This window comes from Ammodytes marinus (assembly GCF_949987685.1).
Source record: "Ammodytes marinus genome assembly, chromosome: 8".
NCBI lineage: Eukaryota > Metazoa > Chordata > Actinopteri > Uranoscopiformes > Ammodytidae > Ammodytes > Ammodytes marinus.
This window is the reverse complement of record NC_137212.1, coordinates 2,065,993-2,080,848: the sequence shown is the minus strand read 5'-3', so window position 1 is coordinate 2,080,848 and position 14,856 is coordinate 2,065,993. Positions and strand designations below refer to the sequence as shown.

Below are 14,856 nucleotides of genomic sequence, written 5' to 3'. Positions count from 1 at the left end.
TTGAAGGCCACTGTAGCTTCTGTTATTATTCTAAAGGGTTGGGGTTACCCAGGGAGTGTTGCATTCTAGAACTTTGTAGAACTTTATTGATGATGTCATATTACACACTGCACCTTTAAAGGTGTAGTCAGTGATCCTGGAGAATGCTTGAAAATTGGCTCTGTGTCAAAATAAAAGCATGTGCATTGACTTGATGTCACCCTTCATACCTGTACTCTGACCCATTTGTCAAAATAAAAGCCTGAGCATTGTCCCTACCTGTACTCTGTTAATACACAGCCTAGGCTCTGTAAAAGGGCATGTACAGTATAAATAAAGGGTTAGTTTAGTTACCTGTACCCTGTTAATACACAGCCTAGGCTCTGTAAAAGGGCATGTACAGTAGGCTAAAGGGTTCCGTACCTGTACCCTGTTAATACACAGCCTAGGCTCTGTAAATGAAGGGTTAGTTTAGTTACATACACAGCCTAGGCTCTGTAAATGAAGGGTTAGTTTAGTTACATACATAGCCTAGGCTCTGTAAAAGGGTGTATAAACAAAGGGTTCCGTACCTATACCCTGTTAATACACAGCCTAGGCTCTGTAAAAGGGTGTATAAATAAAGGGTTAGTTTAGTTACCTGTACTCTGTTAATACACAGCCTAGACTCTGTAAAAGGGTGTATAAATAAAGGGTTAGTTTAGTTACCTGTACCCTGTTAATACACAGCCTAGGCTCTGTAAATGAAGGGTTAGTTTAGTTACCTGTACCCTGTTAATACACAGCCTAGGCTCTGTAAATGAAGGGTTAGTTTAGTTACATACACAGCCTAGGCTCTGTAAATGAAGGGTTAGTTTAGTTACATACACAGCCTAGGCTCTGTAAATGAAGGGTTAGTTACCTGTACCCTGTTAATACACAGCCTAGGCTCTGTAAATGAAGGGTTAGTTTAGTTACATACACAGCCTAGGCTCTGTAAAAGGGTGTACAAACAAAGGCTTCCTTACCTGTACTCTGGCCTCGGTCAGGTTCACTCTGCGGGCCAGGTCTTCCCTCACGAAGGCGTCAGGATAGTGAGTTCTCTCAAACACCCGCTCCAGAGCCTGCAGCTGACTGCTGTTAAACGTGGTGCGATTCCTGCGCTGCTTTCTCTTTTTCTTCTCCTCCGTATTCATCTGTTCATCTGCAGGAGGGAGGGAGAGAGAGGGGGAGGGAGGGAGGGAGAGGGGAGAGGGGAGAGAGGGGAGGGAGAGAGAGGGGGGAAAGAGAGGAGGGGAGAGAGGGAGAGAGAGAGAGAGGGAGGGGGAGGGATGGAGGAGAGGGAGAGAGGGGAGAGGAAGAGAGAGAGAAAGGGAGAGAGGGGGGAGAGAGAGGGAGAGACAGAGGGAGGGGGGAGGAAGAGAGAGGGAGAGAGAGAGAGAAGGGGAGAGAGGGAGAGGGGGGAGAGAGAGGGAGAGGGGGGAGAGAGAAAGAGGGAGAGAGGGAGGGGGAGGGATGGAGGAGAGGGAGAGAGGGGAGAGGAAGAGAGAGAGAAAGGGAGAGAGGGGGGAGAGAGAGGGAGAGACAGAGGGAGGGGGGAGGAAGAGAGAGAGGGGGAGGGGGGGACAGAGATAAATATATGTTATTATCAATTCAATTCAATTTGAGAAAAAAAAAATCTTTACCAAAAATCTCAACTTCTAAAGCACTTACATCAACTAAACTTTCCATAATAATTCTCCGCACTATTCTGAAGGTTATTACAGAAGGATTTGTGTCCGAATGTGTTGTTAAAATTTGGCCATATCTAACTGAATACGTGTAAATATAACAACATATTATTGTCGAGAAAGATGTGTTTTCTGGTCTAGGGATTTTACATTCTAGCTTGCTTTAGACATTTTGGCGTAAAAGGTAAAATAACCAAAATCAAAGTTTCAAGCCGCATGTTAAACCACGTCATATTTTAATAATAAAAGCTTCCTGCATTAAAGCTGCAGTGTGTAGAATTTTGGGTTTTATTTCCTAGCAGATTTTGTAGAAAGTAATTATAATATCCAGAAGTACATTTAATTTAGTGCATAATAGCTGAAAAACATTTTTTGAATTTTTTTTCTCCCTTAGAAAGGGTCTCATATATGTCCATATTTCTGCATATTTTGGACCAAGGCCTAGTGCCGCCATCTTGAAAGAGTCATTGTTTAAAATGTAGAATTGTTCTTGTCCTTGAAGGCCAGTGTAGCTTCTGTTATTATTCTAAAGGGGTGGGGTTACCCAGGGAGCGTTGCATTCTAGAACTTTGTAGAACTTTCTTGATGATGTCATATTACACACTGCACCTTTAAGGTATTTTGCTGCGGACTGAACAGAAAAACCGGCGCAACAGAAATGCACACAAAGGAAAAGTATCTGAGAAGTAACGGCAAGTTGTGATGTAGAATGTGGATTTGTCTAAGGAGAAAAAAATACGCCATCTTGTTTCAAAGTCTGCAAAGAAAAGAAAACGCAAAAATTACAGACATTTTTTTGTCTTATTTATTTATTTCACTTTTGTTTCTGTATTCCTTGTCTGTTTATGTGAGGGAGGGGGAGGGGGGAGGAGAGGGGGAGGGGGAGAGAGGGGGTTGGGTGTTGTGTATGTATTGTATGTGTTTACTTATTCTGTTTTTTTTTTATCCATAATAAAAAAAAACATAAAACCACTCAAATAAAAGTTTAAAATGTTTTAAAAAATTACAGCCGTTGACCCGTGCTTGAAAAAACTAGATTTTTTCCCGGCAGTGTCCGGACTTGAAAGTGTCTCTAGAATATCTGCTCGCATTGTAAATCAAGGAGCATCTCTGAAGAACAAGCCTTTTCGGATGGGTTTGTCCGGAGAAACATATTCCCACGCAGACACACACACACACACACACACACACACACACACACACACACGCACACACACACGCAGACACACACACACACACATATGCACACACACGCACACACACACACACGCACACGCACACATACACACTCACAGTGGGAGCGATTTGAGCTACAGGATTTATTCAGTTCCATTGGCAAACCCAGACTACAGCTGCTAATGTTAAAGGTAAGACGCTACTTTGGTGCTAAAACACAGAAAGTTTCTCTAACCAAACGTGTTCTTCACTGTAGCCTATTACTAGTTTTATTTAAAGGTGGAGTCAGTGATTCTGGAGAACGCTTGTTGTCAAAACCACTTTTTGTCTAAATCAGTGAATATCTCCTCATGATCCACTACCTGTCTGTACTGTGTGTGTGCTGAAAAAATAATCCATTGTTAATACACAGCCTAGGCTCTGTAAACTGTTACATAAACACAGGGTATGTGAAACAAAGCGGGCCGATGTGGCAAGCGACATGCCAGTTTACAGAGCCTAGGCTGTGTATTAACACTTGTTTTATTTTCTCAGCACACACACAGTACAGACAGGTAGAGGATCATGAGGAGATATTCACTGATTTTTTGAACAAAAAGGGATTTTGACAACAAGCGTTCTCCAGAATCACTGACTGCACCTTTAAAGACAAATATGCCCCAAAATATTCATCATCTTCAGAACAAAATTAAATGCAACACGAAAACGTTGGTGAACATGCAACAATATACAGGGGAAACTCGAAAAATTAGAATGTAGTGCAAAAGTTCATTTATTTCAGTAATTCAACTTAAAAGGTGAAAATAATATATTATATAGACTCATTACATGCAAAGTGAGATATTTCAAGCCTTTATTTGTTAGATTATATTATTATATATTTTGGCATTTTTATGCTTTATTGATAGTGTAGAGACAGAGTTGAAATGGGGCAGAGAGGGGAGTGACATGCAGAGAACGACCGCGGGCTGGAATCGAACCCGGGTCCGCTGCTGGCCGAGGCCCATGGGGGGGGGGACGCCCTACCAACTGAGCTAAGGGCGCCCCCTATTTGTTAGAATTTTGATCATTATGGTTTACAGCTTATGAAAACCCCAAATTCAAAATCTCAGAACATTATAATATTACATGAAATCTACTAAAAAGTGATTTTAAATACAGAAATGTCGGCCCTCTATAAAGTATAATCATCCATATGTACTCAGTGCTTGGTTTGGGCCCCTTTTGCATGAATTCTTGCCTCAATTCCAATTCATTTTCCATGATATTCTAATAATATGAGTTTCACGTGTACATTTTTTATACAAGAAGAAAAACCCTACAGCTCACAGCTTTGAAGACTAAATTCAGCCAAACGTGATAGAATATATGACTTGCAATTACTCCATGTAACTTCCTTTTCCAGAAACACTTTTCTCCGTGGAGGGTTCATGTAACAAGGATCTGCTCTCAGGGAAAAGATTCGCTGATGTGAAACAAACAAACACTAGACTCCATTTTGAACTGGTCTGTGTTCGTGTAGGCTACTGGATCTAAACCAAAAACATAGCACACGCATTCTAACTTTCTAGCTTGCTCACTCGCTCACTCGCTCACTCACTCACTCACTCACTCACGCACGCACGCACGCACGCACACACACACACACACACACACACACAGTTATCATCTCTTAAACCTCCCAGCTTGCAGCATGATAAAAAACATGTTATTAAATGTGTGTCTTTGTGTCTCCACAAACTAAACCACAGAACAGCACTTTCACATGGGAAAGAAAAGGCAGTGATCATCTGTGTTCCTGTGTAATTACACACAAACACGCACACACACGCACACACACACACACACACACACACACACACACACACGCACACACACACACACACACACACACACACACACACACACACACACACACACACACACACACACACACACACACACACACACACACACACACACACACACACACACACACACACACACACACACACACACACACAACTTAGGTTCTGCTTTTTTGCGATAGGAATAATTCGTTACTTTTTGCGGATTTAAGATTTTTTTTCATACAATAAAAATGTAAAATGTCTTCTATCAGGTTGACACACACACACACACACACACACACACACACACACACACACACACACACACACACACACACACACACACACACACACACACACACACACACCAGATGCTAGTGTTTGTTTTCTTGTCACCATGTTGTCTAATTAACCCCCCCTCTCCCGCCCCCCCCCTCCTGCTGTGTCTGTCAGCCAATCACGAGACAGCTCAGAGTAAACACAATGTAAAGAGATAAAGCACAGAATGACCCTTCAAAATAAAGGTATCTAAAAGTGACCAACACTGACACTAGTTTATATTTAAAACGACTAGATAAAACCTTGTATATACTATCTATGGATAACAGGATGACCCTTCAAAATAAAGGTATCTACTAGTGAACAACATTGACATTAGTTTATGTTAAACGTATTCACTATTCCACGCTTTATTCTGGACTATTGCCTCATTTGTTTTTTTTTAACCTTTATTTATACAGGTAAATCCCATTGAGACCGAAGACTCTTTTTCAAGGGAGACCTGTTTTCCTTTCCCACGTTAACCATTCACACACACATTCATACACCGATAGCAGCAGGCTAACTATCGACATTCATTTGTACGGTCAATTGTCTAGGCCTATATAACAATGAGTCCCCTAGCATTATTCATGCAGAGAAAGACAAAAAAAAACGAGTGCTTCTTTTTGGTGGTGGGTGTAAAAAAAAACATATAAATCATAACAGTTTGAACGCCAATGCCCTCTTGTTGAATAAAGTTTAAAATCCTTGTTTGAAATAGCTAATGCATAGCGAGCCCCATCAACTCTACATGTTCTTTGTGTTTGTTTATTGTTGTGTTATGTAAAGCGCTGAGTGAGAGAAAAGCGCTATATGAATAAAATGTATTATTATTATTATTATTATTATTATTATTATTATTATTATTATTATTATTATTATTATTATTATTATTATTATTATTATTATTATTAAGTAACACAGGAACCAACTCCTAGCTGTTTCCATATAGTCTCTATGTTTCCTGGTTGTATCTGATTTCTGGTTAAAGCCTGTGTGTGTGCCACTACGCGTTGGTGCGTATTTTTTACTTTTTGCTACGTATAGCCGTATGAATAAAAATGTTTTTAAACTTTTTCTTCAACAAGAGTGTGTGGTATTTATCCAGTGCTTTCCTAGAAAATGTAAATCACTGTATGGTATGATATTCTTATGTCTGTTATATAATGTAATGTACTTTTTAGGTTATAGAATGTACTACACTCTCCACACTATATTTATAGCCTATATCATATTTTGAAAAAAGAAAAATTATAAAAAAAAAGAAAGATAGGAATCATTGCTCTGATCCTTAACCTGAAGGTCAACGTATCAGTTTCAATTTGAAAACGTAAAAAGTGCATTTAGGCAGAAAGAAAGAATGACTGAGCTACTTGATAGATTCTCCAGGTGCACACACACACACACACACACACACACACACACACACACACACACACACACACACACACACACACACACACACACACACACACACACACACACGTTATTTAGAAGCTTCCGTACAATCTCTTTGACCTTTGGACAAGGCCGTAAATATAATATACATTGAGGGTGACTCACACTCTCTCCACATATTCAAAATGTCCCCTCTGATGTATTCATTTAAAATATTCATTTTAAAAAAACTAACCCTGCGTTCCAATCCCCATACTTCCCTACTATTAAGTATGCCAGAAAAAGATTTAGGATGTCCCAATACATGCACGTCAATTGTAGTATGCTGAAAAAACATAAATGCCCCCACTAACTCCAATAGCATTTCGGAGTATCCGTCTTTATTCTTGACATTTCTCGACACAATGAAAAAAAAAATCTTCCTTATCTGATTTTTGTCTCTCCTGTCTGTGGCCCTAAAACTCTTCTGTACTTTAGTATGTAGTGTAGTAAAAAGACTAAAACTCTTCTGTACTTTAGTATGTAGTGTAGTAAAAAGACTAAAACTCTTCTGTACTTTAGTATGTAGTGTAGTGAAAAGAAAGAGTATGTGATTTAGAACGCAGGGAATATTGCACCGCTTTCCGAATTTATTTTTACTATTTAAAGGTGGAGTCAGTAATTTTGGATGCAATTGTTGTCCAAATCTGTAAAAAATCAGTGAATATCTCCTCACAATCCGCTACCTGTCCGTACTGTGTGTGCGCTGAAAAAACAGCAGAGTTAATATACAGCCTAGGCTCTGTAAACTGGTATGCAAACAAATGGACCAACATAGCAAACAACATGCCAGTTTACAGAGCCTAGGCTGTGTATTAACACTGGATTTTTTATCACACACACACACAGTACAGACAGGTAGCGGATCATGAGGAGATATTCACTGATTTTGATAAAAAGTGATTTTGACAACAAGCGTTCTCCAGAATCACTGACTCCACCTTTAATAAATCCCATCAGTTGTTTGACTGGACACTTGACTGATTTCCTTTCACAGATTGACTTTCAACAACTAAACTTTTTCCATGATCATTCTCAGCGCTGTATTCTGAAGGTTATTACAGAAGGATTTGTTCATATGTTGTTAACTGTTGGATTTAAATTATGAGACATTTTCTTTGCAAAAAAAAAATGCCGACCTTTAATGGCCTACATAGTATTTTTGGAATTATAAAAAATGAAAAATTAAATGCGCTCGGGTATAATTTGTTTAGACAAACAAAGTTAAATTAGAAAGTGAGTTAGGGAAACTTACAAGAAGCATATCGTTAGCCTAATAGCATAATTGCCTAAATCATATTTACTCTACTCTTCTTTTACTCTACATCTACTCTACTCTACATCTACTCTACTCTACATCTACTTTTCCTTAGTCTAATACGTCTAATAGCATAATTGCGTAAGTCATATTTTAAGGGTTATAGAGTAGAGTAAGGTAGATGTAGGGTAAAGTAGATGTAGAATAGAGTAGATGTAGAGTAAAAGTAGAGTAGAGTAAATTATATTATGAGGCTAACGATATGAGAAGAGGTAACTTTGTGAGCCAGATTTTAAATCAATTGTCTTAACTTTTTTTTTAATCTATTTCCAGAAAGTATGTTAAGTAAATAGTTTCGACTATCTGTAGATCACATGTCTGCTTCACGTGGCTGTATTATGGGTATAGGCTATCCAAAATCATTCTCAGCACTATATTATGAAGGTTATTACAGAAGGATTTGTTCATATGTTGTTAATTGTCTGATTTATGAGACATTTTCTTCTTTAAAAACATGCCGACCTGTACATAGTATTTTTTTGATTCGTAAACAATGAAAAGAAGACGGTAAGGTAGGGTAGGCAAAATATGTTCTGGTAACACTTCGGCTTGTTTTTTCTTCTATTAAATCCCGTGAAATCGCTGAGTGACCTTTTAGGGTTTATCTCTCTGACCCTCCGCGGGGGGTTTGACCCGAAGCTGCGAGCTGAGAGAACCGACAGAGAGAGAGAGAGAGAGAGAGAGAGAGAGAGAGAGAGAGAGAGAGAGAGAGAGAGAGAGAGAGAGAGAGAGAGAGAGAGAGAGAAGAGAGAAAAAAACAGAATCTGCAAAGAAATTATCAACTCAAACTAGAAACTAGAAAATGTATTTTGTTGCTGAGAATGCGTCTGAATGCTGAACAAGCTGACGCTAAACTGGATAGCTTTTTTTAAATGATTTGCTTGTATTCATCCCCATGTACATTCATTTAAACACATTTATTGAATAAAATCTAAAAAGACTGAAGACATGATCGCGAATAAACTGAAACGAGCGGCGCAAAGGAACAAATAAAATATCCTCCTGGCGCACTGTATGTGAAAAGAGCGACTACGTGAGTTTTGTCTGCAAGGATAATCATTTGTTGTGCACATATTAGACTCAGAAATGAATGGAATCTCTGGCTAAGAAAATAATAGAATATATTTTCGTGAGTCTTTCCTGCAGTGCGTTAGGCTATTTGAATAGAGGCACGGCTGATCTGACATGGACGACCATAGCCTATATCTAATCTCATCACATACAGTAGGAGTAAATTAAAAAAGGTATTTTGCCTATATTTAAAAAAAAAATTAATTTAGAAATTAGGATTCATTCTGCACAGCGTGGCGGATGCAAGTGTTTTCATTTTGAGTTTGAATGCACAATAAAACATTTACAGCACAATAGAATTCCCCCAAAAACCAGCAAATCCGGATTTTTATTTTATTTATTTATTTATTTTCGCGGTTGTTTCACCTCAGAAAACTTCTCATTAAGACTTGAAGGATGTCGTTTAAACAGTGTATAACCAAAAGCCATACATGTCCCTACCACCACCGCCTCGCTACAGCTGCTAAAGGTGTGGCCAACACGTGTCAATAGACTGATCCCATTAGCGGCTATTAGTGAGGGCCAATTAACGCTGCTGACAAAACTCATTAACGTTTGTTGATTCAAGAAAAAATACATGTTTTTCTTTGTGCTATTTAAATCCCTAAATTCTGTTTATTCGTGTTGTTTTTCAAATTTGTATTAATATTATATACGTTCAAGTCCTTGTATACTGTGAACCCAAATCTAAAAAATCCTTCTGTAATGTGGGGAGTTAGTTTCATGACAGTAAAGCATCTGAAAAGAGTTACAGGCATATTTATCAATCCACATTAAAGATATTTGTCATTTAAGTTTGATCAACTTTCAACAGAAATTCGATGATGTGCGCAAAATATTTATATTATCTAAAGGCATTAATAGAAAATTAATGTTGCTTTCAAGTTCCTGTCAATAAATCGGAAAAATTAAATGTAAAGGCATCGCTATAGGGTTCAATAGTAAAAGTTGCGTAAATGTGGTAAAAAACGCCACAAATGTTTCCATGTAACTTATAAAAGGAAAATGCTCTTTAGATTGTATTAAATGTGTTGTATAAGTCTTCCCATTGTTAATAATATCAAAGGCAATGTGTAAAATATAAAAAATATGTTAAGTCAAGTTGCTGCTTTCACGTTTATGTCAAAAAATCTGAAAAATGAAATGTAAGTATAGCTAGACGATTCCTATAATTATAAAAGAGAAATACACACATTGTTTTAGCAATAGTTACGACTAAATGTTGTTCTATCATGTAGGCCAGTGTTTCGATTATATACACCAAGGTAATGTGTTGGAAATGTAAGATATATAGGGCGCTCCGTAGTGGATAGAGCGCGTACTATATCGGCTCCGGCCTTCGTTGCAGTGGTCGCGGGTTCAAATCCGACCCGTGGACCTTTACTGCAGGTCATCCCCCCCCCCCCCCCCCCCCCCCTCTCTCTCTCTCTCTCTCTCTCTCTCTCTCTCTCTCTCTCTCTCTCTCTCTGTCTCCCCATTTCAACTCTGTACTGTCTAATAAAGCTTGAACATGACAAAAAAATAAGAAAAAATGAAATGTAAGGTTGCTGCGTTCACGTTTCTGTCAATAAATCGGGTAAAAATAATAATATGAAGGCATCTAATGAATGTTGCATAAAATATCTGTAATTGTTTTCTTTTACATTTCATTTTTGACAATTAACTGTCGTTAATTCATGCAGTGTTTCCATCTTGTATTAATATCAATATCAAACGCGATGTATGGAGCATTGTAGTGTGTGATAGATATAGTGAAGTGAATGTGCCGTAAATGCTATAGAAATGTCACAAATGTCCGTATTTGTTTCTCGAAGCCTTCAATTATCAACCCAAACAAAACGCCCCGCCCCGCTGCGCTGTGAAGCCGCTGTTATTCCATTCCTTTAATTTGTGGAAGCTTTGGACACGCGCGCTAATTATGACAAATGATTAGGCGTGTGTGTGTGTGTGTGTGTGTGTGTGTGTGTGTGTGTGTGTGTGTGTGTGTGTGTGTGTGTGTGTGTGTGTGTGTGTGTGTGTGTGTGTGTGTGTGTTCTTTGACAAATGATTAGGCTCCGATGTTCTGAAAGTGTTTGACAGGTCGAAAATAACGCGGGAATTAACGAGGTGACCCCTGGACCACTTCCGGTCGCATATTTTTCTCCTTTTCGACTTAAAGCGAGAGAAAAAACATAACAAAAACACTCATTAAAGCCTCTGAGGTTTCAGTCGAATGGGGAGGGAGCGTTTATTTACTCTCTCAGCAGGGTGAACGGCGGGCGGGGTTATGTGCTGCTGTTATGCGCTTTACACTGCAGTTTAAGCGAGTTATTCTAGTCACAGTACAGAGTTTGCAAAGATTAGAAAATGCTTGATTTTAAATATTAGTTTTTTTTAAGTCTTAAATGTGCTTGAAATTAAAACACATAATAAATAGACAATGCTGTCTCTGGGTTTTCTCCATTGCTGACTAGATTGACTCAGGGATAGTGCATGAAATATAGTTTACACACAAAAGGATGTAGGCCTATTACCTTCATGTGACTGGGTCATATTATAGAACAATATGTTCCACTTTTTATTTTAATTTTTTTAATTTATTTTCAACAAATATTTCAATCAGCTACAGAAATACACCGGACATACCTCATTACATGGGATTTTAGTGCATATTCTATCGTATTTTTAAAATATATGAAAAAAAATCCCCGTGTTTTTCTTTCAATAGCTTTATAAGGTGGTTGTCAATATAACTTATATTTGAAGCTTCGGTATCCTTTAAAAAAAAGTAATTCTTATCTTCAATTTTTATCTTAATTGTATTCTTTAAAAGGTATAGTAGGCTTGTATCAACCATGCGGACAACTTCCATGCAAGATTTTCAGCGGGCATCTCCAAGCAGCAGTATCCGCCTCTCACTTCACCAAACTCGGCCTCGAAAGCCTTAACTGCACCTAACGACGCTACTTGAATGCGCAATATAAAGGATCAATCTCGCAGTGAATGTATGTTGTGTGCTGTACAATGGCAATACAGATTAATGTATTCGTCTCATGTTTACGCACACATTACTCCATTCAGAACAAGATTAAAAGTTAAACTATCTATCGTTATTGTATAATGGATTGACGAGCACCACGTGACCTGCCGTTAGTTCTTCCCAATTAACGTTGAGAATTATTTAAATTTTTTCAGTGACACAAAAAGTTGTAAAAGGAAAAAAAAAAAATTGGGAAAATGTGTCTTCGTTTAAGGACGCAGAGAGAGAGAGAGACAGAGATTTATGAGCGCGCGCAGCTTGACTCGCGAGGTTACTCCTCTGACCATGTCCACCAACATCACCATAGCTGACTGACATCAAAGTGTTAATGGAGAATTAATGGCCGTTTGGAGTGTGTGTGTGTGTGTGTGTGTGTGTGTGTGTGTGTGTGTGTGTGTGTGTGTGTGTGTGTGTGTGTGTGTGTGTGTGTGTGTGTGTGTGTGTGTGTGTGTGTGTGTGTGTGTGTGTGTGTGTGTGTGTGTGTGTGTGTGTGTGTGTGTGTGTGCGTGTGTGTGTGTGTCTGGAAGATTGAGAGCCAGAAAGCCACTCAAGGATTCCTTACGCCGCGGCCAAAAGGCAAAAACAAATGACTCTAGGTTTTGGACAAAAATTCAGCTTGTCGTTAGAAATGCATTGGCGCGTGAACTGTGAGATTCGCTGTATTTTCCACAGATGGCGCCTGATAGCGTTTAGTTATAGAGTATTTATAAATCTATCTATCTATCTATCTATCTATCTATCTATCTATCTATCTATCTATCTATCTATCTATCTATCTATCTATCTATCTATCTATCTATCTATCTATCTATCTATCCATCTATCTATCTATCTATCTATCTATCTATCTATCTATCTATCTATCTATCTATCTATCTATCTATCTATCTATTCAACTTGACCTCATTGTTTAAAATGATCTATTGTGAGTTTGAGATGATAATCGCGGGCTAATGAAACTCAAAACAAGAATCTAGACCCCTACACCAATCAGAAATAAAATCTGTGCTTTTTTCAGAAAATAGCGCCTGTCATTCCCATACTCAAAACCGCACAAATGTTCAATTTTCAAGTTATTATTGATAGGCTATTGAAGATTGTTTTTTTTAAAGAGGTGCCAATCAATCGCCCCTGATCTCCCGTCTCCTCTACTCCACCCCAGGCATGACTTGTGGCTCTTTGAGGTTAATTTAATGTTTCCCTAAAATGCAGTTCAGAAATTGTGTTAAAATGCGCCGTTTCTTTGCAAAATAACATGTAAAAAAGATGTTGAAAGAGCGCAAAGCAAAACAAACTCCGACCCTAGAATAGTCTCCTTTGCAGCCAGTAGTTCTGACAGTGTTAAATTGGGAATGCCGATTTTCCTGAGTCCCATAATTGTCCAAAATTACGTTAAAATGCGCATTTATTTTGGGTAAAATAACTTCCCAAATTAAAGTGTTAATATCTAAATATCTCGCCCTATAATCGTCTCATTTGCCCCGGTAACAACCAATTGCATTCCCGCTTGTTTACTCTCTTTCACTTACTGTCTTGTTGGTTGGTGTCGCTTCCACTGGAGAGCCCCGGGGATTCCAGCATATTCCTGCCGGCTTCCCCTACGCCTTCGTCGGCTTGGGATCCCACCATCTCCCCCGCCGCCTCCTCCAAGTCCAACAAGTGGCTAACCGAGAAGTTCTTCTTGGCTTGCTGCAAGTTAATGTCCAGGTTACTAGCCGACGAAGTGATGCCGGCGGGATTATTCTCCAGGTTTCGTTGCTGCCTGTTGTCCATTACATGCGCTCCATAGCCTGAAGTCATGACGTAATATGGGTCAGAAAACTAGAAAACTAGGCTTCTGGGATCAGTGGAAAAGTTTAAAAAAATTCTCAAGCGCTAAAGTAGACAAGATCCAGGCATGAAAAGTGAAAAGTGGCGCTTCCACAAACCAGTTACGCACACTCTTCTTACACACACTCACACGCTCAAACCCGGTTGTGCCGAGTTGAACCACGGGTTATGTTCACATCCACAATGAGCCTCGAAAATGGGGCTCGATTCGAACGAACACAACTTTAAGAAATTCTGCAAAGACGCCACTTCGCTTTAACTCTCTCTCCTCGGTCAAACCAAATCACAGACAATCCATCCGGCGGCGCTCCACGTCAAAGGCGGAAAAAAACCAATTCAACCATTCAAAAAACTCAGTAGAAATCAGCGATAGTCTCTCACACAGCCAGACCAAAACTATACAGCGGGTACTGTGCCGTTTTGAAGCCGCCTAGAAGTCCACTAAGGCGGGTAAGGCTGTGTACACTAGTGGGGTCTCTGGTTGATTCACATCTGAGTAGAGAGAGAGAGAGGGAGAGAGAGAGAGAGAGAGGGAAGAAATGAGTGTTGCTGCTAGAGTTGATGGCGACCAGATGCGCTAAAACTCCGTGTGTGCGTAAAGTTTGCTCTGCGGGAGGAGGCAGGGCGATAGCGCCGCGCCCACTACACTCACACACACTCTCTCTCTCTCTCTGTCTCTCTCTGTTTGTCTCTCTTTCTCTCTCTCTCACTCTCTTCCTCTCTCTGTCTCCGTGTCTCTCTCTCTAGTCTCTCTCTCAACCTGTCTCCCTCCCTCTCTCTGTCTTTCTCTGTCTCTCTCTCTTTCTCTCTCTCTCCCTCTGTCTCCCTCCCTCTCTCTGTATTTCTCTCTCTCTCTCTGTCTCCCTCTCTCATAATTACGTGGCAAGATTTACTGTTGTGATGTGACGTTTCACAGTCCCTCCAACATCAGCACCAAAACACTGATTTGGAGTGTGTGTGTGTGTGTGTGTGTGTGTGTGTGTGTGTGTGTGTGTGTGTGTGTGTGTGTGTGTGTGTGTTACCTCACAGCAGGGGTGTATGAGAAAACTGTGGGGCCCTCAAAACATCTAGCCTCTGTGCCCCCCCTCTCCCTGGATCCATTTAAAAAAAAAATAGTTTTACAAATAATTGATTCAACAATTGTTCACAAAAATCTATAGTTAATCA

At 39.5% G+C, this 14,856-nt stretch overlaps 1 protein-coding gene across 3 annotated transcripts in view; it reads right to left on the bottom strand.

Moving 5' to 3' along the window:
* The window catches only part of prrx1b (paired related homeobox 1b), a 26,533-nt gene extending 12,286 nt beyond the window's left edge, over positions 1-14,247 (bottom strand). For all 3 annotated transcript variants that reach the window (XM_080032757.1, XM_080032758.1, XM_080032759.1), the window contains exons 1-2: positions 13,389-14,247; positions 987-1,162 (exon numbers count right to left, since the gene is read on the bottom strand). In XM_080032757.1, the coding sequence (XP_079888883.1) occupies positions 987-1,162; positions 13,389-13,659 (447 nt within the window). In that variant the 5' untranslated portion in view covers positions 13,660-14,247. The remainder of the gene's footprint in view (positions 1-986; positions 1,163-13,388) is intronic.
* Between the last annotated feature and the right edge of the window lie 609 nt (positions 14,248-14,856).